This window comes from Haliotis cracherodii, unplaced genomic scaffold (assembly GCF_022045235.1).
Source record: "Haliotis cracherodii isolate W230 unplaced genomic scaffold, xgHalCrac1.p SCAF_10, whole genome shotgun sequence".
Taxonomy (NCBI): Eukaryota; Metazoa; Mollusca; class Gastropoda; order Lepetellida; family Haliotidae; genus Haliotis; species Haliotis cracherodii.
The window spans coordinates 25347561-25375338 of NW_027266265.1; the positions used below are offsets into that span (position 1 = coordinate 25347561).

Genomic DNA, 27778 nt, shown 5'->3' on the forward strand with positions numbered 1-27778 from the left:
CCTTATCCAGAAGTCAGATGCAGCTACCTACATGGTCAGACATGATCCTTACCCAGAAGTCACATGCAGCTACCTACATGGTCAGACACGATCCCTACCCAGAGGTCACATGCAGGTACTTACATGGTCAGACGTGATCCTTACCCAGAAGTCAGATGCAGCTATCTACATGGTCAGACATGATCCTTACCCAGAAGTCACATGCAGCTACCTACATGGTCAGACGTGATCCTTACCCAGAAGTCAGATGCAGCTACCTACATGGTCAGACACGATCCTTACCCAGAAGTCAGATGCAGCTACCTACATGGTCAAACGTGATCCTTACCCAGAAGTCAGATGCAGTCACCTACATGGTCAAACGTGATCCTTATCCAGAAGTCAGATGCAGCTATCTACATGGTCAGGCGCGATTCTTACCCAGAAGTCAGATGCAGCTTCCTACATGGTGAGACACGATCCTTACCCAAAAGTCAGATGCAGATACCTACATGGTCAGACATGATCCTTACCCAGAAGTCAGATGTAGCTACCTACATGGTCAAACGAGAACCTTACCCAAAAGTCAGATGCAGCTACCTACATGGTCAGACATGATCCTTACCCAGAAGTCAGATGCAGCTACCTACATAATCCGACAGATATGGTCTATGGGGATTTAGTTGTTTTCAGACATTATTTTTGAAAACCGGTTCATATAAAGATGCCAGGAAATTCAGGTTGATTGTACCTTCAATGAGAATCAAGTATTGCCCACATAGTCAGACACGATTGTCTTGAAAGAAAGGTTGATCTGTACCTACTATGAGAATCAAGTACTGCCCACATAGTCAGACACGATTGTCTTGAAAGAAAAGTTGATCTGTACCTGCTATGTGAATCAATTAATGCTCACATAGTCAGACACGATTGTTCAGAAAGAAAGGTTGATCTGTACCTGCTATGAGAATCAAGTACTGCCCACATAGTCAGACACGATTGTTCAGAAAGAAAGGTTGATCTGTACCTGCTATGAAAATCAAGTACTGCCAACATAGTCAGACACGATTGTCTTGAAAGAAAAGTTGATCTGTACCTGCTATGTGAATCAAGTAATGCTCACATAGTCAGACACGATTGTCTTGAAAGAAAAGATTATCTGTACCTGTTATGAGAATCAAGTACTGCCAACATAGTCAGACACGATTGTCTTGAAAGAAAGTTTGATCTGTACCTGCTATGTGGATCAAGTATACTCACATAGTCAGACACGATTGTCCAGAAAGAAAGGTTGATTGTACCTTCAATGAGAATCAAGTACTGCCCACATAGTCAGACACGATTGTCTTGAAAGAAAGGTTGATCTGTACCTGCTATGTGGATCAAGTAATGCTCACATAGTCAGACACGATTGTCCAGAAAAAAAAGGTTGATCTGTACCTGCTATGAGAATCAAGTACTGCCCACATAGTCAGACACGATTGTTTCAGAAAGAAAGGTTGATTGTACCTGCTATGTGGATCAAGTAATGCTCACATAGTCAGACACGATTGTCCAGAAAGAAAGGTTGATCTGTACCTGCTATGAGAATCAAGTAATGCTCACATAGTCAGACACGACTGTCTTGAAAGAAAGGTTGATCTGTACCTGCTATGAATATCAAGTACTGCCCACATAGTCAGACACGATTGTCTTGAAAGAAAGGTTGATTTGTACCTGCTATTTGAATCAAGTAATGCTCACATAGTCAGACACGATTGTTCAGAAAGAAAGGTTGATCTGTACCTGCTATGAGAATCAAGTACTGCCCACATAGTCAGACACGATTGTCTTGAGGGAAAGGTTCGTGTGTACCTGCTGTGAGAATTAAGTATCGCCCACATAGTCAGACACGATTGTCCAGAAAGAAAGGTTGATCTGTACCTTCCATGTGAATCAAGTAATTCTTACATAGTCAGACACGATTGTCTTGAAAGAAAGGTTGATCGGTACCTTCCATGAGAATCAAGTACTGCCCACATGGTCAGACACGATTGTTCAGAAAGAAAGGTTGATCTGTACCTGCCATGTGAATCAAGTACTGCCCACATAGTCAGACACGATTGTTCAGAAAGAAAGGTTGATTGTACCTTCAATGAGAATCAAGTACTGCCCACATAGTCAGAGACGATTGTTCAGAAAGAAAGGTTGATCTGTACCTGCTATGAGAATCAAGTACTGCCAACACAGTCAGGCACGATTGTTCAGAAAGAAAGGTTGATCTGTACCTGCTATGTGAATCAAGTAATGCTCACATATTCAGACACGATTGTTCAGAGAGAAAGGTTGATCTGTACCTTCAATGAGAATCAAATACTGCCCACACAGTCAGACACGATTGTCTTGAAAGAAAAGTTGATCTGTACCTGCTATGTGAATCAAGTAATGCCCACACAGTCATACACGATTGCCCAGAAAGAAAAGTTCATGTGCACCTGCAATGACATTCACGTAAGCATTGTATAGTCAGACGCGATATCCTAGAAAGAAAGAACATTTGCATCGAGATTCAAGGAACGATCATATAGTCAGGGATGATTTCATAGACAGAAGTGTTCATGTACACCTGCAATAAAAGACCAGTGCATTTAATATAGTCAGAGATGATTTCATAGAAAGAAGTGTTCATGTACACCTGCAATAAAAGACCAGTGCATTTGATATAGTCAGGGATGATTTTATAGAAAGAAGTGTTCATGTACACCTGCAATAAAAGACCAGTGCATTTAATATAGTCAGGGATGATTTCATAGAAAGAAGTGTTCATGTACACCTGCAATAAAAGACCAGTGCATTTAATATAGTCAGGGATGATTTCATAGAAAGAAGTGTTCATGTACACCTGCAATAAAAGACCAGTGCATTTAATATAGTCAGGGATGATTTCATAGAAAGAAGTGTTCATGTACACCTGCAATAAAAGACCAGTGCTTTTAATATAGTCAGGGATGATTTCATAGAAAGAAGTGTTCATGTACACCTGCAATAAAAGACCAGTGCATTTAATATAGTCAGGGATGATTTCATAGAAAGAAGTGTTCATGTACACCTGCAATAAAAGACCAGTGCATTTAATATAGTCAGGGATGATTTCATAGAAAGAAGTGTTCATGTACACCTGCAATAAAAGACCAGTGCTTTTAATATAGTCAGGGATGATTTCATAGAAAGAAGTGTTCATGTACACCTGCAATAAAAGACCAGTGCATTTTATATAGTCAGGGATGATTTTATAGAAAGAAGTGTTCATGTACACCTGCAATAAAAGACCAGTGCATTTAAAATAGTCAGGGATGATTTCATAGAAAGAAGTGTTCATGTACACCTGCAATAAAAGACCAGTGCATTTAATATAGTCAGGGATGATTTCATAGAAAGAAGTGTTCATGTACACCTGCAATAAAAGACCAGTGCATTTCAACGACAGTCAAGTAATGCTCAGTCAGTTACGATTTCCAAGAAAAAAAATGATGTTCGCCTATAACTGTAATGAGAATGACGTAAACTTTGTATTGTCAGACACGATTGTCCGGAATGACATTTAATGTACACCTACACTGAGAGTGACTTAAACTTTGTATTGTCAGACACGATTGTCCGAAATGACATTTAATGTACACCTACACTGAGAGTGACGAAAACTTTGTATTGTCAGACACGATTGTCCGAAATGACATTTAATGTACACCTACACTGAGAGTGACGAAAACTTTGTATTGTCAGACACGATTGTCCGGAATGACATTTAATGTACACCTACACTGAGAGTGACTTAAACTGTGTATTGTCAGACGTCAGACACGATTGTCCGGAATGCCTTTTAATGTACACCTACACTGAGAGTGACTTAAACTTTGTATTGTCAGACTGAGAGTGACTTAAACTTTGTATTGTCAGACACGATTGTCCGGAATGACATTTAATGTACACCTACACTGAGAGTGACTTAAACTTTGTATTGTCAGACAAGATTGTCTGGAATGACATTTAATGTACACCTACACTGAGAGTGACTTAAACTTTGTATTGTCACACACGATTGTCCGGAATGACATTTAATGTACACCTACACTGAGAGTGACTTAAACTGTGTATTGTCAGACAAGATTGTCCGGAATGACATTTAATGTACACCTACACTGAGAGTGACGTAAACTTTGTATAGTCAGACACGATTGTCTGGAACGACATGTGAGTGACTCATACAGTCGGACATAATGACCTGGAAAGAAAGAGCACGTACACATGCAATGAGACCCAAGTAAAGGTCATATGGGGCCTCTAGTAGGTTGTTGATTGCATACGGAGCATTTTTGGAAAAGGTTTAACTGGACATCAGGCTCTTATTCGCTTCGTAACAATTAAATGAAAGTGTTGGTGGGGATAATTAGGTTGATGACCATATTAATATGTGTGCACTGTCTCGGAAATCGCCGCTGTGACCTAACTTATATTTTTTAAAAACCACACACACACACACACACACACACACACACACACACACACACACACACACACACACACACACACACACACACACACACACACACACACACACACACACACATATATATATATATATATCTTATCACAAGTGGCCGATAGATAGTTAAGTCGGCCAAAACAAAAGTTTTAGACATTTTAGTAGGTTGTGGGGGCGTGGAATACAACAGGTTTTGGGTAGTGCAGGTCAGGTTATGTCACATGTTATGATATGAGCTTACCTAAGGATTGGACAGACACATCACATGACCGTGTGTATATAAGTCTTTGACAACTGTTCCTCGGTGATGTAGCTGCGTTAAACAGCCATGTGGAATCGGCTGTGCTTCATCCTAGCGGTGCTGTCCGCTATACAAGCTACAACAATCAGAAAGAAACGTTCCCGAGGTGAGGCACTTTAAAAATTATTATTTTTTGCTACTGCTCACATGGTACTGACATTGCAATTAATTGACTGTGAAGATGCCTTTATCTGTCGATGCCGTAGTAGATTTGATGCTTGTGAGAATGGTATCTTGTATTTAAAGGAAAGATTAGACTATAGTTTGTTGTTGTGTTGATACTTCGTCATGCCCATAGCCTATTGTAACATTGTTGTATTTATTGTCGCTCACCGAGTACACAGTACAGCTCTGAACACATGTCTTCACCTCTATCTACTGACATACGGTAACAAGGATTCTTCATTAAATGTTGAAGAAGATTCGTCACCTTTACAACAACGTCTTCGGGACACTATCAGGTACATCTGTAAACTGTTTGGGAGACGTGTTGCAATAGAAATATATGAAGGCGTACACTATACATTGTTTTATCTGCATATTTCAGTCGAGCGACAGGCGTACTACAACAGCGGCATCAACAATAACTATGGTAAGTACTCGTGCATCTGCAAGGCGAAAACTGTGTCAGGCATACACGTATTTAACATAATTATGAGATTTGTAGTATTCTCAATGTAAATGAAGGTATATATGCTAGTGCCCACATAATGCGAGTCCCTGTCGTATACGTGGACTTGAAGCCTCAAATCATGACACTCAACTCAACAGATGGTTGAACCTGCATGACTGCTATGTATTGTATGTCTCATGTATAATATCACTCACTGACATACAGTAGCTATGAATGACCAAAACGAGAAATTAGCACATGTCCGCCCAAAAGACATATTAAAGCAATGCATTGAAAAACACAAATATTTGCACAGTGAAAGGATAATTTCTGTCCAAAATACCCGTGCATACGGCCTGTGACTCAGCTCTCATAGTTTACTTTTCCTCATTATGTTCTTTTGTATTTCTTATGTAGGTGGAACATAGTAAACTAATACTAATACTAAATGCTCACTGTCTACTGTGTAAACTGCATTTCTGGCTTCCTCAGTGTGGAATACTCCAGTGGATGTGGAGTTTGTCCTTGATTCCTCGGACACTGTGGGGGCAGACAACTTCCGGTATATGATCCAATACGTACAGAACCTGGTCCGTCACTGGGAGATAGGCCCGCAACGTATACAGGTGGGCGTGGTCACCTATGGTAATGGCGCAAGAAACCAGTTCTACTTTAACAACTACCAGACAGGGGCGCAGCTGGTCAACGCCATAGGGAACATCCAGTATCAGAGTGGTGCTGCAGATCTGGGAAATGCTTTCAGATTCGCCTATGGAGATGCCTTCACCAGCCAACATGGTTCACGTGATCATGTGCCACATGTCATAGTACACATCGGCAATGGCGTCTCCAGTAACAAAGCCTTCACCCTGCAGGTACAGCCATATTTTCAGTCAGATGGGCCATGTCAGTGTAGTTACTAATCTTACGGACCCGAATGTATAACACCAGGATCCTTCACCCGTCTGGTTAGCTGTTTTCATTATGACCCTGATTATCCTGTGATTGACATTGTAGGAGGCCCAGGCAGCCCGGGATCACGGTGTAGCCATCTACAACGTTGCTGTTGGAAGTGGTGTTGACACCAATGAGATTCAAAATATCGCAACAAGCCCAGCCTCGAGATACGTGCTCCATGCGGACACCTACCAGTCACTAGACACCCTTGTCAATCCACTGGCGACTAAGATCGAAAACGGTAGAGAATACACGCTAAACCTTTTGTCAATTCGTCTTACACTTGGCTCCCTTGAATTTTAATAAACATGAAATATAATTTAAAATATATTTTGGGATTGATGAGTGAATAAATACTTGGAAACGTAATAAAGACCGGTTGTTTGTGTTCATGTTTCAGAGGTTCCAGGTTCCAACACCATGCTCCCTCAGCCTAACGGTGCGTATGGCTATTTTCAAGTAATGTTTGACAAATCACGAAGTAATATGAAAAGAAATATCTTAGCTATTATGTTCACAAAAAAATACATAGCATCTGCCTTGCGTAAACCAACGTATAGCTTCTTCGTGTCCAACCAACAGGCTGTCTGCAGAAGGCGGATCTGGTTTTTATGATTGATTCCTCCTCCAACGTTGGCATTGCCCAACATCAACAGCTGGAGAACTTCCTGAAGAACTTCCTGATCAGACTACCCGTCGGCAAGGACAAGGTGCAGGTTGGCCTGATACAGTACAGCAGTTACCCCTCTGCTGGCTTCCCCCTCAGCATGTACACTGACAGGAACGACCTTTTAAAAGCCGTGGACTCTCTGCGCTATATGGGCGGTGGAACAAACACTGCTGATGCCCTCAAGTACATGAGGGAACAAACCTTCTCACAGACTTCTGGAGCTAGGACTGATGTTCCTAGAATCGGCATAGTTATAACCAACGGTCATTCTTCTAACCCTACGGCCACCACCACTGAAGCTGACAAGGCCCGATCTAGCAACATCGGACTAATTGGTGTCGGAGTTGGCTCAGGGCTCGATTTGAATGAATTGAACAACATTGCTGACAACCCACATACGTCCAACACCTTCACCATCAGTGATTACGACCAGCTGCAAAATTCCATACCGCAGATTCTTAATGCTGCATGTAACAGTAAGCATGAATCATTGACTTGTGATAATTCAGCATGTACACATTATTCTCTTTATGGAAAAACGTATTCTTTAGGACATTCAACTTCGCCAAGAACAAGTGACAATAACTTAGTATACATTTGTAGAAAACGCTCATTTGTGGCTCCGTCGTGGAGAAGACGAACGAACACACGTTTTGTTCCTTATTGTAATACATTGGCATCCCATGGAAGCATATAACCTACAATGAGTTAACAACCATTAACTGATCAGCTGTGTGTTTAATAGTGCAATTTTCTTTCAGTTAATCGGATGGTTCCCGGTCACACTGGAGGACAGGGTGGGTAACAATACTGTTAGAATTTCCCGCTCAAATGCATTCTTCTGCATTACGGACGTTAGAAAAAAAAAGAAAAAAAGCCATTAGATTTACGTGTTATGTTATCTGCCACAATGTATATCTTATGCAATAGAAAGTACAGCAGGAAACCGCATATCATAAACCTGTTCGGCTTTATCTATGTGGAGCAGGGCTTGAGGTCATACCACACGTGACATCCTTACCACGTCAGGTTCTCAGTTTGGCCACAAGGCATCCGACTTCAGGAAGAAGGATCGTTGTACGCATCCCAGTATGACTCTCGGATGGTTTATGGTCAATTATGTATGCAAGTTACTTACACATTCTACTACATGTGATTCCAATTTGTATTCTGTTAAGTTTATTAAAAATAGAAATGGAGAAATGTGTGACATTTGTCAACTAATTCCTTACTCACAAGAGAAGTAAAGAGGCCCTGTGTCAACGGGCTTGTGCCGAGCATAACAAAATCCAATCTTCTATTACCCTGGATTGCATGTTAAATATACGCATTAAGAAAGATCAATATCGTCCAAGTTGACAGATGGCTGTACACATTCCAATAACCCGCCTTGGATAATCGTGTTCTTCTTTCCAGTATGTGTTCTTATGGTGGTTTATTTTAAAACAATATTTATTTGTCCATTTTAAGTAAAAGGCATGTATCCAGACATTTCTCAAGTGTACAATGGATACTTTCTTCCCCTTACTATATTCGTGTAAATGACGCACGGGGTGTCCAACTGGCGCTATCTGTGTTGGCAGGGGTAACACATCCTCCAGACACCTGTCAGGACAAGTTAACCAACTGCCACGAGTATGAGAAGAGTGCGTGCGTCGATTACAAGTCGTGGGCCACAGAGAACTGTGCTAGATACTGCCAGATATGTACACGTACGTCTTTAGAACAGCACACTTGTACACAATTGAAAGGTTTAATTCTTGTGCTTATTTTATCTGATCGTTATAATTTAAGCCTGTACGCGTAATAGACAATCATTGAATATTACAATTAAAATGTTAATCCGTTGTTTAAAAAATAGTGGTCTCAATGGAGTGAGTTCCTAAGCTTCATCGTTGTACATGACTGTTTTGCCTGCCCATGGATACGCCCTCGTCCCTCTGCCCACAGCCCAGTTCACCGTCACTGAGGAGTGTAAAGACAAGCTGGACAACTGCAAGATGTACGCGGCCGACACGTGTCAGTCTTTCGGGCCCTGGGCACACACCAACTGTCGTCAGTATTGCGGATTCTGTGGTAGGTTCAACTTCCTCATCCTCACAAGACAGTCACTACATGAGTTCAGAACCCCGCATCTACATACAGATACATATAGCGGACATGACACCGTCTACATACAGACACATGTAGCGGACATGACACCGTATACATACAGACACATATAGCGGACATGACACCATCTACATACAGATACATATAGCGGACATGACACCATCTACATACAGATACATATAGCGGACATGACACCGTCTACATACAGACACATGTAGCGGACATGACACCATCTACCTACTGACATATATAGCGGACATGGCACCATCAACATACAGATACATACAGCGGACATGACACCGTCTACATACAGATACATGTACCGGACATGGCACCATCTTCATACAGATACATATAGCGGACATGACACCATCTACATACAGATACATATAGCGGACATGACACCATCTACATACAGAGACATATAGCGGACATGACACCATCTACATACACACACATATAGTGGACATGGCACCATCTACAAACAGATACATATAGCGGACATGGCACCATCAGCATACAGACACATATAGGTGAGGTGAAATGGGGTTTTACGTCGCGTCCAAGATTAATGAACTTATATAGCGACGTGCATATACATGTGTGTGTGTTTGTGTGGCTGCGTGTACTACTAGTCAGGACTGATGCCGATTTATAGTGCTAGCGCACTGAGATACCATGCCGCAGTTTAACATGAATACCCCACTCAGACACAGTATACTGACTCCGAGCCGACCAGTCCTTGTTTTAGCCCCTTAATGCCGAGCGCCAGACAGGGTAACAACAAGTACCATCTTTTAACGTCTTTTGGTATGACGCGGCCGGGGATCGAACCCCGGACCTTCCGCTCTCCGGGCGGACGCTCTACCACTAGACCACGGAGGCGGTCCAGACACATATAGCGGACATAACACCATCAACATACAGATACATATAGCGGACATGACACCATCTACATATAGACACATTTAGCCGACATGGCATCATCTACATACAGACACATATAGCGGACATGGCACGATTAACATACAGACACACATAGAGGACATGACACCGTCTACATACAGACATATATAGCGGACATGGCATCATCTACATACAGACAGGTTAATTTGTTCAGTTTACTGTGATTTGGTCTGACACCGACTAAACAATGGGTTGTTTTTGTTGTAGGCGACTTCTCAGCAGGATTCTGTGAGTAGCTCCATCTCCCTGGCCTTTTTCTGAGCAACCAATAATAGAAGTTCCTCGCACGTGCACGTTTAGAAACGTTTGGGTTGCGTTCTACAGCCTGTTGTAGTGCTCCTGTCGTTCTTCCGCCAGGTGATGTTAAGTTATCATTCACAATTAAACCCGTGAAAATCCGGATCAGATCAGGTCTTCAGCAACCCATATGCTTGCCGTAAAAGGCGATTATGCTTGTCGTTAAGAGCCGACTGACGAGATCAGGTGGTCAGACTTGCTCTCTTGGTACATGTCATCGTATCCCAATTGTGTAGATCGATGCTCATGATGTAAATCACTGGATTGTCTAATATAGACTCCATTATTTACAGACTGCTTTCAAGGTTGTTGAGTGCGGCGTTATACAACAAACAAACAAACATTCACAATGACTACGTTACCTTTGTCTACCCTTTTCAATCTCACTATGATGTATCATCATATTATATATACCAACACGCGTCGATAGCAAGAGATAAATAATGTCGATCGCATAATATAACTTTTTCGAGTTTTGGAAATATGCTGTATGAAATGTTGAGGGTGAGATGTATTATCCGTTATCGTTATAAATCATTACTTTTAAAAATAATGTTCCGTGTGATGCTCACGATGATGTTTGATGTTTCGAAATAGTAAGAGTGCATCATGGCGCGAGAATATATCTGTAGATATCAACTGTCATCACTTGACTGAACATATTCTAACACCATGATATTGCGCCAGTTGGGCAGTGTTTCTACAAGGGAAAGGCGTACAAGCAGGGAGATCGATGGGACGATGGTTGTGACTACGAATGTGTCTGTGAGAACGGCAATACCGGGAAATACCGCTGCTATAACAAGTACGTATTAGACTCATCACTGATGCTGTGAGTGAGAGTAGCGACATAGAGTGTGGTCACAAGGAATATTAGTAAACAAGGTAAACATGCCCATCGCTTCTGCAGAGGACCTCTCACTGCACTGCGCGTTAAAAAGTAGCGTCTCACCGAGGTTTGGGGCTGGAGGGTCATTGGCTGCCCGTATATCACGTTAAGACAATCTTTAAGCATTGTCACATTAACATTCTAAACATTTTGATAACTAAAGATAGGGTCCCAAGAGAATAAAATGAACAGCATATTGTCTAATCTGTTCAGAAGATCTAAGTAAGTGTGTACTACCTTCGTGTAGGTGTCCTATATATAACGACCTGCCGGGCCAGTGCACGCTTGTGGCCACCCCGGGGCAGTGCTGCCTCAAGCCCGTATGCAACTTCCAGCAGAAGGTGACAACCAACACCGGATCTGGGCTGGGCAAAACACCAACAGGAATCAGTGAGTGGCAATCGGTTATAGTCTGGATACAGGTCTACAAGTATCACTTCAGACAAATTCGAGAATAATCCTTTTCAGTGTAGATCATATGCCCATTCTACATTACAGTGTTAACAATGCAGACGTTATTTAAACAAGGCGCAACCGCTTTGCTTCATAGGTAAAGATAGCTAAGTTGCGAACAGAAGATAGACCTGTTGAAGCCATCACAATATGGGAATCGAACCACCGACTTGGCGCTTTCCGAGTAGACGCTCTAGACACTAGACCACAGAGGCGGACGGGTTTTTTTCGAATCTGGTGGGAATAACATCTGAACAGGGAAATTTCACTCTTACATATTAAAGATAGTTATTACTGATAAATATAATTCTATGCACTATAAATGGTTGATTTCGAACTTGATGATAGGGTTGCGTGACATTCTTATTCTTAAGAAGATGTTAGACGAAGTATAAATGTTGCTAACAAATGTTTGTTCACGTTCATACCAAAAACCAGTAGACAATAGACTGTTTAACTGTTGCTGTCCTGGCAGCGCGGTTAGCCTCACCACTACCACAGTACACCATTTCTTTACAAGACGTCATCCTGTCTTATATTACACCAGTAAGTCATAACACACACATATGTACATAGTCTCATTCTTCTCTAACATCTTTTGAGGATGACTGCTTCACGCATGAATTGATTACACGCAAATAATTGGCAAATGGTAGTTATCACAAAAGGATTTTAAGACACCAATACATGTTTGCAGCCCATAGACACAAACAGCTAAAAGGACAATATCATCTGACAAAGCAACAGCAATACCTGTATTGTGTTAGGGTGTAGCTGTACGCATGGAACACAAGATGATTCTTTTTTAAATGCAAACTTTGGGAACACTAAGGGACTTATTACACAACCTTGCCTAAAACCTAGTGGACATGTAAAAAATCAGCCGTAACACGTCCCTTCACTCAAACATATATAGACTAAATGCTTCTATACTAGAAACCATAATTTAGATCTATCACCAAAATGGCAAAATTCTGAAAAATGCATCGAACCTACCATGTGATTTAGATCGATAGTGTTGAAAAACAGTTTGAACAATGAAGAGAATTAGCCATTGAGCTGTAGCCTTTTAGGACTTCAGTTTGCGATTCGCTGATTTTATCATGAGAACTTGGAGAAGAAATGTAAACTTAATGTTTGCTCTCTAATAGGTGTCCTGCATAACTGCATGTTTGTACCTTATGTCGATGTATGACCTCTCTTCAGGCGTTTGCGTGTACGATGGTAAACAGTACTATCAAGACGAGAGTTGGGAAGTGGGCTGTGACTTCAAGTGTAGCTGTATCAACGCTCAACGAGGGGTTTACAGCTGCCAGTCTTAGTAAGTGGAGGACGTTGTTTACCACTCTGCAACCACCATTGGTGCTCTTTTGAAATTGTATGGAACATGCGTCACAAGGTGTGACCAGGTACATGTGGAAAGCACCAATGGCCAAATAGACATTGGGAGATGCCTTTGACAACTGCACACCAACTGCTATGTGATATATGAGGCTATCAACCGCCGTTTGGTACGCAGGGTTCGGGTATTAGGGGGTATTCGTGAGTTACTAGTTTGGTACGCGGGACGCCAATAGAATTGTAGTTGATACTCACATTCAACATTTTAAACAAAGTAATGGTGTACGTAAAGGTTTCCATTATAATAACTTAATTTTTTCGATATTAACCTCAAATCGCACCCTTTTCTCGAAGCTTTTGATAGTTGTGTTAAGTGGTATTCGAGATTCAGCCCTGAGCAATGAGACTCCGAGTGAAAAAATAGATGTTATTCGGGTTTTCGGCGCCCTCATATATGGTAGAGTATAGCAAGTAAGTATACCCAGTAGTGGACAGTAAAGTATTTATTTCGAACAATGCCACTTCCCAAGCAATACCTGACGCCCAAGTGATATTGCAGCTGCCCAACGTACAGCAACCTGCCTTCTTCCTGCCATCTCGTCAAGTCTCCAGGCCAGTGCTGTGAAACACCATCGTGTGACTTCAACCAGCAGGTCGGCAGTTTCACTGGAAGCGGGACCACTTCTGGTACCGGCAGTTGTAAGTTTACGTTTATAATCTACACATTTCTACTTTCAAATATCACTGCATATATCAGACTGAAGATCTACGTACTTTTGTTTAGCAAACAAGCCCAAAGAGCCATTGCCGTGTGAGGATGTCCTAACAAACTGCAATATGTATGAAGCCTCATCCTGCAAGGATCCTTTCAGACAGTGGGCTATTGACAACTGTAGGAAGACATGCAATTTGTGCGGTACGTTATTCAACCATTAAATGTAAAGGTGTTCCCGTGTTCTCACTCACTCTTGAAATGCATACATCTTGAAGATTAATCGTTAATTATTACTGAATGTATCTATTTACCAAAATATAACCATTCACTGTGTATTTCAGAAAACGGACTCTCCAAGCCAGGACCAAATGGTAGGTAACATTTCTGACAATCACGATTCAAAGTAACAGGTAAAATGAACCCAGAACACTTGGCAGGATTGACCCCGAATGTTTTTCTCAATTTCAGATGTGTGTTTCTATCAGGGGAAACCCTACCATCAGGACGAAGCCTGGAGCATCTCGTGTGACGTGGATTGTGTGTGCGAACAAGCGACATTTGGATACTACAGATGCAGTAATAAGTACGTTTATGTTACACTTATTTTGTTCTGCTGTAGTGGCAGGAGTTTACATGCTATTTACAGCAATAGAAGAGAATAATCTACCACCAGTGATTATACTAATACTACACTACAACAAGTGAGTTAGTGAGTGGGTTAGGTTCAAAGCTGCTTTGAACAGTATTCCAGTTATATCACTGCGTCTGCTTAATGTGGGAAGAATGCACAGAGTGATGCAGGTCTTAGAAGTTTAACACGTATTATGGTGCTGACAAAGCTACGGACATAATCAGAGCAAACCGGGACTCGAACCTCACGATAAAAGGTAGCAGTAAACGTCGAGGAAGAGGACGCAGTAGTTGTACAACGAGCTATAAGTAGAACCAGTACCAATCCAAGTACTGTAGGAGATGGCAGTAGAACCCGTGGACAGTATGTTCAGCTGCAGTAGGTACTGGTTTGAGGAGACTGACCTTAACGTTACTGTGCGTCTACTTGAAGGTGTCCGAGCTACATCAACATTCCCAATGGTTGTTACACCAAGAAGAAGACCGGGGACTGCTGCGAGACTGTTGTGTGTGATAGGGGCTCTTTTGTCCCTTCCACTACTAACCTCAAATCCATCGGGAACGGAGGAGGAATTATAGTGACTGGTTTAGGCGGTTCCCAGATTAACGTCCCCCCAACCTTCCCTAGTGGAGCCACACCCGGTCCGGGATCGGGGGGTACCGGCATGCAAGCTCCTACACTCAGTAAGTGACTGGATAACGCCAGTATTCCAGTACGGTGACATACACTCTAAATGTATTGACTACATCAGTACTTTTGGTCAACCTTAATACTAAGATTAAATCTAATGCAAAGAATCAAAACAAAGTGAATGTCAGTGCTATGTCAGCTGCCAGGTGCACCGGTTTGAATCCTTAAATAACTAGCCGTATAGCCCTTTCGCCTTCCTGCTGTACTCTATGTGGGTGTATTAGGAAATATTTTACCGTATTTCCTAGCATTAATATCATCTGCACATGGAATTTGGAAATGACGACTATTTCACTTCAGACGGATGTCTGTACAGCGGTAATCTGTACGTCCAGGGTCAACAGTGGACGGATGGCTGCCAGCAGACTTGTGTCTGTACTGATGCTACGAAGGGGCTTTATAAATGCAGAGCCAGGTAGGTGTGACGGGAGAGAACTGTTGATGCTACATATGAGCCTCCAGTAAGTGATTGCGATTGTTAAACTAGTGCATCGAGATCACAAATTATGTGTATTGTGCTGTTGTACTGCACGTTATCAGACCTATTATACTTATGCTCTATAGTGTAAAGCCATGACTTCAAAATCTCTGTTTATTGCAGATGTCCCTCATATCAAGGCATACCGCAAAACTGCATCATGAAGGCTGACCCGAACGACCCCTGTTGTAAGATTCCAGGCTGTAACCCCCTGACCGGCCAGCTGCCTATCCCAGTGTACGGACCAAACGTTCAGAACATCGGAGCCGTGCAGCCTCCAAGTATTGGCGACCTTATCTCCGGCACCTTCACTGTGAAGCACTCTATCAACTTTAATGGTGGCACCGTGGCCCCGCCCACCGCCCCTGCGGTTGTGCCCACTGGATCAGGAATAGGTACATTATTCACCATCTGACTCCAACCTAGCTTCCTTCTGTAATACATAATCTTTATTACATGCATCATTAAACTGCATCTTGAGTGTGCGGCATCGCATCTGTGGATATGGATTTGCATAGTACTGCATCCCAAATGTGTATGTGTATTTCCAGGGTACCGGCCCGCCCGTGTGTATTTTGAGGGTACAGTACCGCACGTGTGTATTTTCAGGGTACTGTACCGCACGTGTGTATTTTCAGGGTACTTAGCGCCGGTGTGTATTTTCAGGGCACTGTACCGCACGTGTGTAATTCAGGGTACTGTACCGCAGGTGCGTATTTCCAGGGTACTGTACCGCACGTGTGTATTTTGAGGGTGCTGTACCGCCATGTGTATTTTGAGAGCACTGTACCGCATGTGTGTATTTTGAGGGTGCTGTACCGCACGTGTGTATTTTGAGGGTACTGTACCGCACGTGTGTATTTCAGGGTACTGTACCGCACGTGAGTATTTCCAGGGTACTGTACCGCTCGTGTGTATGTTCATGGTACTGTACCGCACGTGTGTATTTTCAGGGTACTGTATGTACAAGGGGCAGCGGTACGCTCAGAGTCAAACATGGCAGGATGGCTGTGATTATAACTGTGTGTGCCAGGATGCCACGGTCGGGAAATGGAAGTGTAACGAAAGGTAAGATAGAAACATAAATTGCGATGAATCGTTATGTAGTAGGTTTTGCTGTACATGTGGTAGATCTATGCATATCAACTATTCAATATTTCCCCTGCTGGATATTCAACAAATACCTTTGAACGATATGAGTAAATCTATATTTCACCTGCTTGAGATGTATATTGCGCTCATGTGACAAGTGTATTACAGGAACATATGTGTGTCTCCACTACTAGAGTGTATACAGTGTGCTCACAACATATCTGTAAAGCGGGTGACCTTTACCTTTCCTATAGGTGCATGAAGTATGAGAATCTCCCCCAGCCGTATTGCAAGCTGATCCCAGACACAGCTAACCCCTGTTGTAAGGTACCTCATTGTGATTTCACCGGCAAATACGGGGAATTGTTCGGCACCCTAACGCGGCCTCCAGTCACCCAGCCGGCCACACAATACCCACAGACACTCCCAGTCATCACCACGCCCGCCCCAGGTCAGTACCTCTGCAGTGCCAGGAAAACCCTGTATCCCCTGCAACCGGGCATGTCTGGATAGCATGTATTTCGTCAAATTTTGTTTCAAATGTCCTTTTCATCACGATATGTGAATGTCCTTGTTTTATTTGACAGTACTATACAACATAGTCCAGCTCATAAGTCCAATGTATTCTACATCTCATGCACCTGTATACATTTTTCTAGCGTTTTGTGACTACAAAGGCCAAAAGTACAACCAAGGACAGATGTGGTATGATGCATGCAGCTTGAAATGTACCTGTGACAACGCCCGGGCTGGTTACTACAGATGTGTGAACAGGTGAGTTTGTTACAACAGTTCATTTGCTACATTACACAACCAGCCATAGGTAACACCGTGTAGTACCATACCAACTCGCTGATCTTGTCTTGATCTATAATAGATGTCCCCAGTACGACAATGTGCCCGCAGACTGCAGTATGGTGCCCGACCCACAGGACCCCATGTGCTGCACGGTCCCCAAATGTATGTTCGGCTCAACCTCTGGTGGGACGTCTGGCCAAGGAAATATACCTGTTCTAAGCCCGGGCAATTTCAACAACCAGAATCCAGGCGGCAAGCCATCCGGCGTCGGTCAGTGTGCAGTTAAACACAAACCTAACGCATATTTTGCCTCTTATTCAAATCTTAGGTTTTCAAAATATTTAAGTATATCAAAGTTATATATTGTATTCAAAGCCAAAAATACGACCAGCTCTGATGTTTTCAATCTCACATAACTGTATAATTGTGTGTCCCCGTTAGGCTACTGCGAATACAAGGGCACACGGTATCAGCAAGGTGACAAATGGCAAGATGGCTGCCAGCTGAAGTGCGAGTGCCAGGACGAAGACAGTGGTCTGTACAAGTGCACCGAGAGGTAAGACAACAGTTAGACTGAAATACCAATCCTCAAATCTACCCTTATGATTGAAACATTGGTCAAAGGGGAAGGTACACAGATATGCAACACCGTACCCTCCTTATTTGTCTGCATGTATAGGAGGAGACATGTGGGGCTCGTACTGTGAGGTTGGCATGTATTGACATGTATAGTTTATTTACATTGTCATGCTGACAATGCATGCTGGCTAGTTGACTGTTGCAGTGGTAATTAAAGATCCGTTTTATCACCTTTGTCTTGTCTACATTCAATCTTGTTTTCAAAGAAATTATCACACGTAGATAGAGCATAGATTATTGAAGATCTTGAGATGAACAGATTTATTACCGTGATTGTCTAAATGGATTTTCATTACATTTTAAAATAAAAGAAGTATACGGTTTTTCAAATTCTTGTCAAGGACACTTGTATTTATGATCATATCAATTGTACTGATATGTAACAAGTCATATGTAAAAAGGTAGTTCATTTTTGGAAGCCAGATTCTCCAACGTACATGGGCAAACTTCCACTTAGCATCTCATCTATAGTTCTTAAAGTGAAGAACTCTGTTTTAATAATGTGATTGTTTGACGTTCTTCTGAGACATTCCAAGCAAACATCTTCGAAACAGTGGTTTAATTCGATGTTTCCGTTCAAATAACGCAAATGTTCATTTTTACATATTTGTATTGTGGAAATAAGTGACAGCTGGTTTTATAATGCAGGTGCCCCCGCTTCCCGGATATGCCACCCCAGTGCACTCTGATCCCAGATTTCACCGACCCATGCTGCAAAAAGCCGTCATGTGACTTCACGGGTACTTCTGGGTCTCTGTCAGGTCATGGTAACCTCAACACTCCACCCCCAGGGTACTTCACCCCTTCCCCCGGCTACACAGGAACTCCCATACCAGGTACTCACTCATTTCACCAGTTACAGAGGAACTCCCATACCAGGTACTCACTCATTTCACCAATTCCTCAACCTCCCGTTGCACAGGTACTCCCATACCAGGTACTCACTCATTTCACCAATTCCTCAACCTCCCGTTGCACAGGTACTCCCATACCAGGTACTCACTCATTTCACCAATTCCTCAACCTCCCGTTGCACAGGTACTCCCATACCAGGTACTCACTCATTTCACCAATTCCTCAACCTCCCGTTACACAGGTACTACCATACCAGGTACTCACTCATTTCACCAATTCCTCAACCTCCCGTTACACAGGTACTCCCATACCAGGTACTCACTCATTTCACCAATTCCTCAACCTCCAATGACACAGGAGCTCCCACACCAGGCATTCGGAAAGCCAAAGATAGAGTACATGTGTGATATTTCACGAAATAACGATACGGAATCAATGCTGAGAGATGCGGGTACATGACATGACTCTGATTCTGGTTTGCAGCCTACTGTGTGTACAATGGCGCCAAGTATTTCCAGGGTGCCACATGGAATGATGGCTGTGACAAGCAATGTCGCTGTGAAGACTCCGTGAAGGGACTGTACGTCTGCAATGACAGGTCAGAAACTCATCTATGGTAACCTGATTAACATTTCGTCAGTCCACTTCATCTACTACAACATCAACTTCCCATTAGAAGTCTGTTAAATGGCTTCTCCAACCTGACTGTTAGTGTGAAGTGTTGTGGAACATCTAACAAGCGTTGTAAACATAAGTTGGGAATCAACTCAAAACTGTCAATACACTCGTCTGGTGTTTGGTTCACCTAAATAAAAGTTAATGTGAAATTATGTTATGGGCAGCGTGTCAGTCATCGGGGTCTGTAAACATTCAGAAACCACCGGATTGATGAAACTGAACTTTGTGACACTTGTTTCAACTCGTATTTGAATTTGTTTAAGTTACTTTATCCAAGAAGCTGTTATTTCATTTTTGAAGGGCAAAGCTAAAACTGAGATGTAGTTAGTGAGTTAAACACCGCTTTGAAAAATATTCCTTCAGTTGAGGACAACAAGAAGGGGTTTCACGTGTAGAATCTGACGAGCCAATTCTGTAACAACCATGCTTCACTTAAAGTGAACAAGAAGAGTGTGGTCCCAAACCTCCATCTGTGCATTTTTGTATGCAACCTAACCTATGATCTGTGTGGTTGAAACACTCTTTTTGTAACTCGTATTTCATCTTAATTAACGTTTACTAAGCCAAAGAGTTGATGTAAAAAATAGAAACATGACACATTTTGATGTTGTCAGCATTTGGTAGCTTTCTATTAGAGAAAATGAAATAATACATGTTTATTTTCTATGTCTGGCAATGTTAGTGACAGTCAATACTTGGTGTTATAGATGTCCGGCATACGACAATCTACCACCGGAGTGCTCCTTCGTAACTGACCCTAAGGACCAGTGCTGTAGAATACCTTCCTGTCAGTTTGTACCCACTCAGGGACAGATTACTGGCACCCTGTCACCTAACATGATCCCTACAGCTGTACCCGGCAAAATCACTGGACAAGTTCCTACCCCTACCCCAGGGCCTGATGGCAAGACTCCATCGCCAATCAGTAAGTACTGATCATTACACGAACTGAGCCCACTGATTACAACTCAGTCTAGCAAGGGACTGGTCGTTTATTATAGGGGTGGGGCATGAACAAATGGCACTGTTGATTATTTATAAATACATTTTGTTATATATTCGGACATTATTTAGGGACTGGTAATCTATTATAGGTGGGATAAAATGGGCTTTAACGTCGTATTTCAAGAAGATTGCCTTTATATAGCGACGTGCATAGTTTTTATTCTGCTAGCTCACTGAGGTGTTGCTGTCAGACCTGTTAAGTAACTGACATGTTGCTGTCAGACCTGTTAAGTAACTGACATGTTGTTGTCAGACCTGTTAAGTAACTGACATGTTGGTGTCAGACCTGTTAAGTAACTGACAAGTTGTTGTCAGACCTGTTAAGTAACTGACATGTTGCTGTCAGACCTGTTAAGTAACTGACATGTTGTTGTCAGACCTGTTAAGTAACTGACATGTTGCTGTCAGACCTGTTAAGTAACTGACATGTTGTTATCAGACCTGTTAAGTAACTGACATGTTGCTGTCAGACCTGTTAAGTAACTGACATGTTGCTGTCAAAACTGGCATGTAACTGACATGTTGCTGTCAGACCTGTTAAGTAACTGACATGTTGCTGTCAGACCTGTTAAGTAACTGACATGTTGCTGTCAAACCTGGCATGTAACTGACATGTTGCTGTCAGACCTGGCATGTAACTGACATGTTGCTGTCAGACCTGTTAAGTAACTGACATGTTGCTGTCAGACCTGTTAAGTAACTGACATGTTGCTGTCAAACCTGGCATGTAACTGACATGTTGCTGTCAGACCTGTTAAGTAACTGGCATGTTGCTGTCAGACCTGGCATGTAACTGACATGTTGTTGTCAGACCTGGCAAGTAACTGACATATTGCTGTGGGACCTGGCAAGTAACTGACATGTTGTTGTCAGACCTGTTAAGTAACTGACATGTTGCTGTAAGACCTCGCAAGTAACTGACATATTGTTGTCAGACATGTTAAGTAACTGACATGTTGCTGTGGGACCTGGCATGTAACTGACATGTTGTTGTCAGACCTGGCAAGTAATTGACATGTTGCTGTTCTATCAGACCACTGCATCTACAAGAGCCACGTGTACCAGCAGGGCCAGGAATGGGAGGATGGATGTACCTACCACTGCACTTGCCAAGACGCACTCAATGGGAAATATGTATGCAAGGAGAAGTATGTGATAGGTCTTGACACCTTCCTAATCAACATCCGTTCTGTACCATGTTGTTCACCATTTTGAGTATATTCTGAAATCGCATTATTAATAGTACATTTGTGCTTTATGAAAAGCTTATGAGAGATTTTGTTAGCAGCTCATTTTACAAATTCAAGGATGAAACTTTTAAGAACCGTCAATCTAATGCTGAAAATTCGTGCAACATGTACTTCCTATTGACAGATTGCTATTGTTGTTCCCAGATGTGCGCGGTACAACAACCTTCCCCCGCAGTGTACATTGGTGAAAGATGCAAGCAACCCCTGTTGCATGACTCCAGACTGTATTTTCTCTGGCACGAACGGTCAGATCTCAGGCAGTGGACAAATAACACCCAAGCCTAATGTCACTCCCTCACCAGGAAGTGGAGCCACCCCGAACCCCAATGTTAGGCCAACGCCTAAACTGCCCAAATGTGAGTATATTAACTAACTGTTACATTCTGCAGAGTATCTACACCAGGTGAACACAAAGAAAAGTCGTCAAAAGTATCTGATTTTATGTTTCCCTGATATAAAGCTTTACATTATGCAACAAACAAGCAGCTGGTGAACCATGTTGAAACTGACCTACCTCTTTCTCAGCTGTGTGTATATACCGGGGCCAGCCCTATACACAGAGTCAAACCTGGTTTGATGGGTGTACCTACAAGTGTGTGTGTGAGAATGCTGACCAGGGCGTGTACAGATGTGACAACAGGTTAGTGTGTGAGTGGCTGGGGTGTGCACATTATTACATCATCGTGTGTGTTGTATAATAATATAATATAAAAAACAATGTCAGAAAATAATTTTGGAATGGAAATACGTGTATTCTAAGACGAGTTTCGGAAAATCAGTATGACAAACAAAGGAATGTAATTTGTATTCATTGTTATAAGCGTCTGTACAGTGACGGGCCATGTTGAGAAACTCCCCCTTTCCTCATAGTGTAAACAATGATGTTTGTGCCACCTGGTTCTTTTGTGGAATTACTATTTATGGGCTCTCTTATTTCTATGGACAATAAAGAGGATGATTAAAGCAAAAATTGTTTGCACAAAATGCAACAATCCTATTTTATTGTCTTGGTCTAACAAGGTGTCCGACATGGGATAAGCTGCCGTCCGAGTGTAGTCTCGTGGCTGACCCTAAAGACCCTTTCTGCTGCACGGTACCCAAGTGTGACTTCCATCCTCATTCCGGCAACATCACAGGGTTTGTCCTGCCTTCTGTAGCCCCAGGGACCATCAATGGTGGTGCCGTGATCCCTACTCCAGGGCCTAACGTGACCCCAAATCCACACCCCGGTGTGTCGCCCTCCCCGGGCTTCTACCCACAGTATACTCCAGCGCCGTTCCCCCAAGGTACGTCTGAATCCTACATTACGGTAGAACTGCGAGGTATTTATGCCACAGCATGTCAGTTTGGATGCCGCAAATAAACCATAATCACTTAGAGTATATGTGATGGATGCTGCTTTGTGTTGCTTTGTAGGTGTATGTGTTTACAAGGGGAAGACATACCAGAATGGAGAGCAGTGGCAAGATGGCTGCGACTACAACTGCGCGTGCCTTGATGCTGCCGGCAGATACAAGTGCACAGAGCGGTCAGTTTTGTTTTGTTTGTTTGTTGGTTACCGGCCGCATTCGTATTCTGTTATTAGGTAACAGAAACATTCATTGAGTGGCATTGAAAATGTATTTCAACATATTCTGTTGTGTCCAGGTGTCCCCGCTTCGGCTCCATCCCTAGTCAGTGTAGGATGGTGCAAGATGTCTACAACCCATGTTGTGAGAAGCCCTACTGTGACTTCACCCCGGGCCATGGCTCAGTCTCGGGTACCGGTCTACCAGGCGTCTCCCCGAATGCTTCGCCCATTCCCAAAAGTATGCAGTGTAGACTCCCTCCAGTATTATAACTTTTCGAGACAAAAAAAAACATCTAGCGATGTGAAAACCAGGCTTCACCAGCAGATTTCAGTTTTCTTTGTGGAATTTGTTCCATGGCCCTCTTAACGGTGTGTGTCATGCTGTGTTTTCAGAGATGTGTGTGTACAATGGAGTGGCCTACGACAAAGATCAGACCTGGAATGATGGCTGTCAACTCAAGTGTACCTGTGAGGACTCCGTCAAGGGAGTGTACAGATGCGATCAGAGGTGCGCATAGAACCGAATATGATTAAAAAAAACACAAAATGGAAAACTCGTTTTGAGCATTGTTCTAAATGTTTAACATCAACAACAGGTCATGCACACACAAACATGTGGACTCACCGCTTGTGTTACAAGTGTGTCTTCCCCGAGATGAAAGGACTCAAAGAGCAAATACATTTATATCAGTGCTTTCCGTTTTTAGATGTGCTCGGTATGACACAGTTCCTGAGGGCTGTCGCCTGACTACTAGCCAAAGTGATTCCTGTTGCCGTGTGCCATACTGCAGCCCCATTCCAAATACAAATCCTACTCCCGGCCAAGTAACCTATGCCCCGGGTGTATCTCCCTCCATCCAACCAACCTATGGCCCAGGGATCAACCCAAACATTATTGCCACTCCGAAGCCATACCTGTTCCCCACTGCACCGCCTGGCAAGATCACCGGACAGACTGTCAACAACCCCGACAAGAATAAGCCCCAGAACACATGTAGGTACACCAGGATTTGTCCTGTTCCTTGCGTGTCTCTTCACCAGTGTGTGAATTCCGGCGTGTCTCTTCACAAGTGTGTGAATAATGGCGTATATTTTTACAAGTATGTGAATAATGGCGTGTCTCTTCACAAGGGTGTGAATAAAGGCATGTCTCTTCACAAGTGTGTGAATAATGGCATGTCTCTTCACAATTGTGTGAATAATGGCATGTCTCTTTACAAGTGAATAATGGCATGTCTCTTTACAAGTGAATAATGGCGTATCTCTTTACAAGTATGTGAAAATGGCGTGTCTCTCTACAAGTGAATAATGGCGTATCTCTTTACAAGTGTGTGAATAATAGCTTGTCTCTTCACAAGTATGTGAATAATGGTGTGTCTCTTTACAAGTGGGTGAATAATGGCGTGTCTCTTCACAAGTGTGTGAATAATGGCATGTCTCTTCACAAGTGTGTGAATAATGGCGTGTCTCTTCACAAGTGTGTGAATAATGGCGTGTCTCTGGCGTGTCTCTTTACAAGTGTGTGAATAATGGCGTATCTCTTTACAAGTGTGTGAATAATGGCGTGTCTCTTCACAAGTGTGTGAATAATGGCGTGTCTCTTCACAAGTGTGTGAATAATGGCGTGTCTCTGGCGTGTCTCTTTACAAGTGTGTGAATAATGGCGTATCTCTTTACAAGTGTGTGAATAATGGCGTGTCTCTTCACAAGTGTGTGAATAATGGCGTGTCTCTGGCGTGTCTCTTTACAAGTGTGTGAATAATGGCGTGTCTCTTCACAAGTGTGTGAATAATGGCGTATCTCTTTACAAGTGTGTGAATAATGGCATGTCTCTTCACAAGTGTGTGAATAATGGCGTGTCTCTGGCGTGTCTCTTTACATGTGTGTGAATAATGGCGTATCTCTTTACAAGTATGTGAATAATAGCGTGTCTCTTCACAAGTGTGTGAATAATGGCGTGTCTCTCTAAAAGTGTGTGAATAATGGCGTATGTCATCACGGGTGTGTGAATAATGGCGTATCTCATTACAAGTGTGTGAATAATGGCGTACATCTTTACAAGTGTGTGAATAATGGCTTGTCTCTCTACAAGTGTGTGAAAAATGGCGTGTCTCTTTACAAGTGTGTGAATAATGGCGTATCTCTTCACAAGTGTGTGAATAATGGCGTATCTCTTTACAAGTGTGTGAATAATGGCGTGTCTCTTCATAAATGTGTGAATAATGGCGTGTCTCTTTACAAGTGTGTGAATGATGGCATGTCTCTTCACAAGCGTGTGAATAATGGCGTATCTCTTCACAAGTGTGTGAGTAATGGCGTACATCTTTACAAGTGCGTGAATAATGGTGTATATCTTTACAAGTGTGTGAATGATGGCGTGTCTCTTTGCAAGTGTGTGAATATTGGCATATCTCTTTACAATTGTGTGAATAATGGCGTACTTCTTTACAAGTGTGTGAATAATATATCTTTACAAGTGTGTGAATAATGGCGTGTCCCCTCTACAAGTGAGTAATTAATGGCGTGTCACTATATAAGTGTGTGAATAATGGCGTGCCTATCTACAAGTGAGTAATTAATGGCGTGTCTCTCTACAAGTGAGTAATTAATGGCGTGTCTCTCTACAAGTGAGTAATTAATGGCGTGTGTCTCTACAAGTGAGTAATTAATGACGTGTCTCTCTACAAGTGAGTAATTAATGGCGTGTCTCTCTACAAGTGAGTAATTAATTGCGTGTCTCTCTACACGTGAGTAATTAATGGCGTGTCTCTCTACTGAGAGAAAGCGTCATTCCTTGATCCAGGGGGCATTTGTTACTATTTGTGGAGACCATGGATATAGTTACATATCTATCTTCTGAGGTTCAGGACAATTTGTCAACAATGAAAGCAAATGTCATATGAAGTTCACTGAGAAAACAAAATGTGAAATGCTGGACTTCCTCATTGATAATATCTATGTCAAATATGGGGATTATACATTCAGGCAAGAAGTAGGCGTCCGCACGGGCACCACTTGTTCTCCCCTTCTGTATCACAAGAGGGGGGACTTCAACTTTCCAATGCTCAGCTTTCCTTTTATGTCGAGCAATATTCCAGCAGCTCCAGCCTTTGGTGTCTACATTTCACCTCTTTTAGGTACAATCGAGCATACTCCTATTACCAAGATACCACTTTCAACACACGATTCTTTGAACATCCAAGGCCTCAGGGAAGCTTTCAAAGCGTTTTATGGCAGACATGTTTCCGTGTTTTTTCAGGTGAACAATTGACATGCATTTGCATGTGTTTGTGACGGGTGCCCCCGGTGCCGCTTGGTATCATCACTATTTCATAGTGATTCATTAACACATTGTCATGATAAAGTCGGATTCGTACAATCAACACTGCTTTTGGCAGAGGTCTCTTATGATTCTGGAAAGGGTTTTGTCGCTTTTTTTCACGGTTGTGTAACTGATGGTGAGTGTATTTAAGTTGTGTGAACAATGGGGTGTGTCTTTACAGTTTTGTTTTTCATGATATGTCTCTTCACAATTGTGTGACTGAAGTATGTACCTTTACAGTTGTGCGACTGATATCGTGTAACTTTATAGCTCTGTGACTAATAGCGTGTATCTTAACAATTGTCTGACTAACATCATTTATCTTTACAGCTGTGTGATTAATGGCATGTGCCTTTACAGCTGTGTGACTTATGGCATGTGCCTTTACAGCTGTGTGACTAATGGCATGTGCCTTTACATCTGTGTGACTAATGGCATGTGCCTTTGCAGCTGTGTGACTAATGGCATGTGCCTTTGCAGCTGTGTGACTAATGGCATGTGCCTTTACAGCTGTGTGACTAATGGCATGTGCCTTTACAGCTGTGTGACTAATGGCATGTGCCTTTACAGCTGTGTGACTAATGGCATGTGCCTTTACAGCTGTGTGACTAATGACATGTGCCTTTACAGCTGTGTGACTAATGGCATGTGCCTTTACAGCTGTGTGACTAATGGCATGTGCCTTTACAGCTGTGTGACTAATGATGTCTCTCTTTGCAGCTGTGTGTCTATACAACAATGTTGTGTATACACAGGGACAGACATGGACGGATGGATGTGATTACCAGTGTGAATGCACTGATCAGCACAACGGCAAATACACCTGTACAGAGAGGTGACACAACTGTTTAATGTGTAGCTATAGAACTGCATCACAATATCATACATGGTCACATACGTTCATAATTGTTAAAAAATATTAGGTAAATTATATTTAATTTTCAAGCAGTAGCAT

General features: G+C 42.5%; 1 protein-coding gene across 1 annotated transcript in view; it reads left to right on the forward strand.

Annotated features, from left to right (window-relative positions):
• The first annotated feature begins 4809 nt into the window (after window positions 1-4809).
• LOC139454204 (uncharacterized) overlaps window positions 4810-27778 on the forward strand; it is a 55397-nt gene continuing 32428 nt past the window's right edge. The window contains exons 1-37 of the mRNA XM_071235775.1: window positions 4810-4908; window positions 5350-5394; window positions 5908-6290; window positions 6433-6613; window positions 6773-6811; window positions 6955-7518; window positions 7804-7839; window positions 8626-8754; window positions 8993-9118; window positions 10328-10348; window positions 11105-11222; window positions 11554-11696; window positions 12966-13080; window positions 13660-13799; window positions 13885-14016; window positions 14157-14186; window positions 14284-14398; window positions 14879-15129; window positions 15437-15551; window positions 15738-16009; window positions 16568-16682; window positions 16961-17157; window positions 17366-17480; window positions 17584-17774; window positions 17946-18060; window positions 18792-18979; window positions 19482-19596; window positions 20384-20601; window positions 21715-21829; window positions 22076-22287; window positions 22457-22571; window positions 22952-23217; window positions 23348-23459; window positions 23579-23739; window positions 23895-24009; window positions 24209-24495; window positions 27544-27658. Coding sequence (XP_071091876.1) covers window positions 4830-4908; window positions 5350-5394; window positions 5908-6290; window positions 6433-6613; window positions 6773-6811; window positions 6955-7518; window positions 7804-7839; window positions 8626-8754; window positions 8993-9118; window positions 10328-10348; window positions 11105-11222; window positions 11554-11696; window positions 12966-13080; window positions 13660-13799; window positions 13885-14016; window positions 14157-14186; window positions 14284-14398; window positions 14879-15129; window positions 15437-15551; window positions 15738-16009; window positions 16568-16682; window positions 16961-17157; window positions 17366-17480; window positions 17584-17774; window positions 17946-18060; window positions 18792-18979; window positions 19482-19596; window positions 20384-20601; window positions 21715-21829; window positions 22076-22287; window positions 22457-22571; window positions 22952-23217; window positions 23348-23459; window positions 23579-23739; window positions 23895-24009; window positions 24209-24495; window positions 27544-27658 — 5786 coding nt within the window. The 5' untranslated portion in view covers window positions 4810-4829. The remainder of the gene's footprint in view (window positions 4909-5349; window positions 5395-5907; window positions 6291-6432; window positions 6614-6772; window positions 6812-6954; window positions 7519-7803; window positions 7840-8625; window positions 8755-8992; window positions 9119-10327; window positions 10349-11104; window positions 11223-11553; window positions 11697-12965; window positions 13081-13659; window positions 13800-13884; window positions 14017-14156; window positions 14187-14283; window positions 14399-14878; window positions 15130-15436; window positions 15552-15737; window positions 16010-16567; window positions 16683-16960; window positions 17158-17365; window positions 17481-17583; window positions 17775-17945; window positions 18061-18791; window positions 18980-19481; window positions 19597-20383; window positions 20602-21714; window positions 21830-22075; window positions 22288-22456; window positions 22572-22951; window positions 23218-23347; window positions 23460-23578; window positions 23740-23894; window positions 24010-24208; window positions 24496-27543; window positions 27659-27778) is intronic.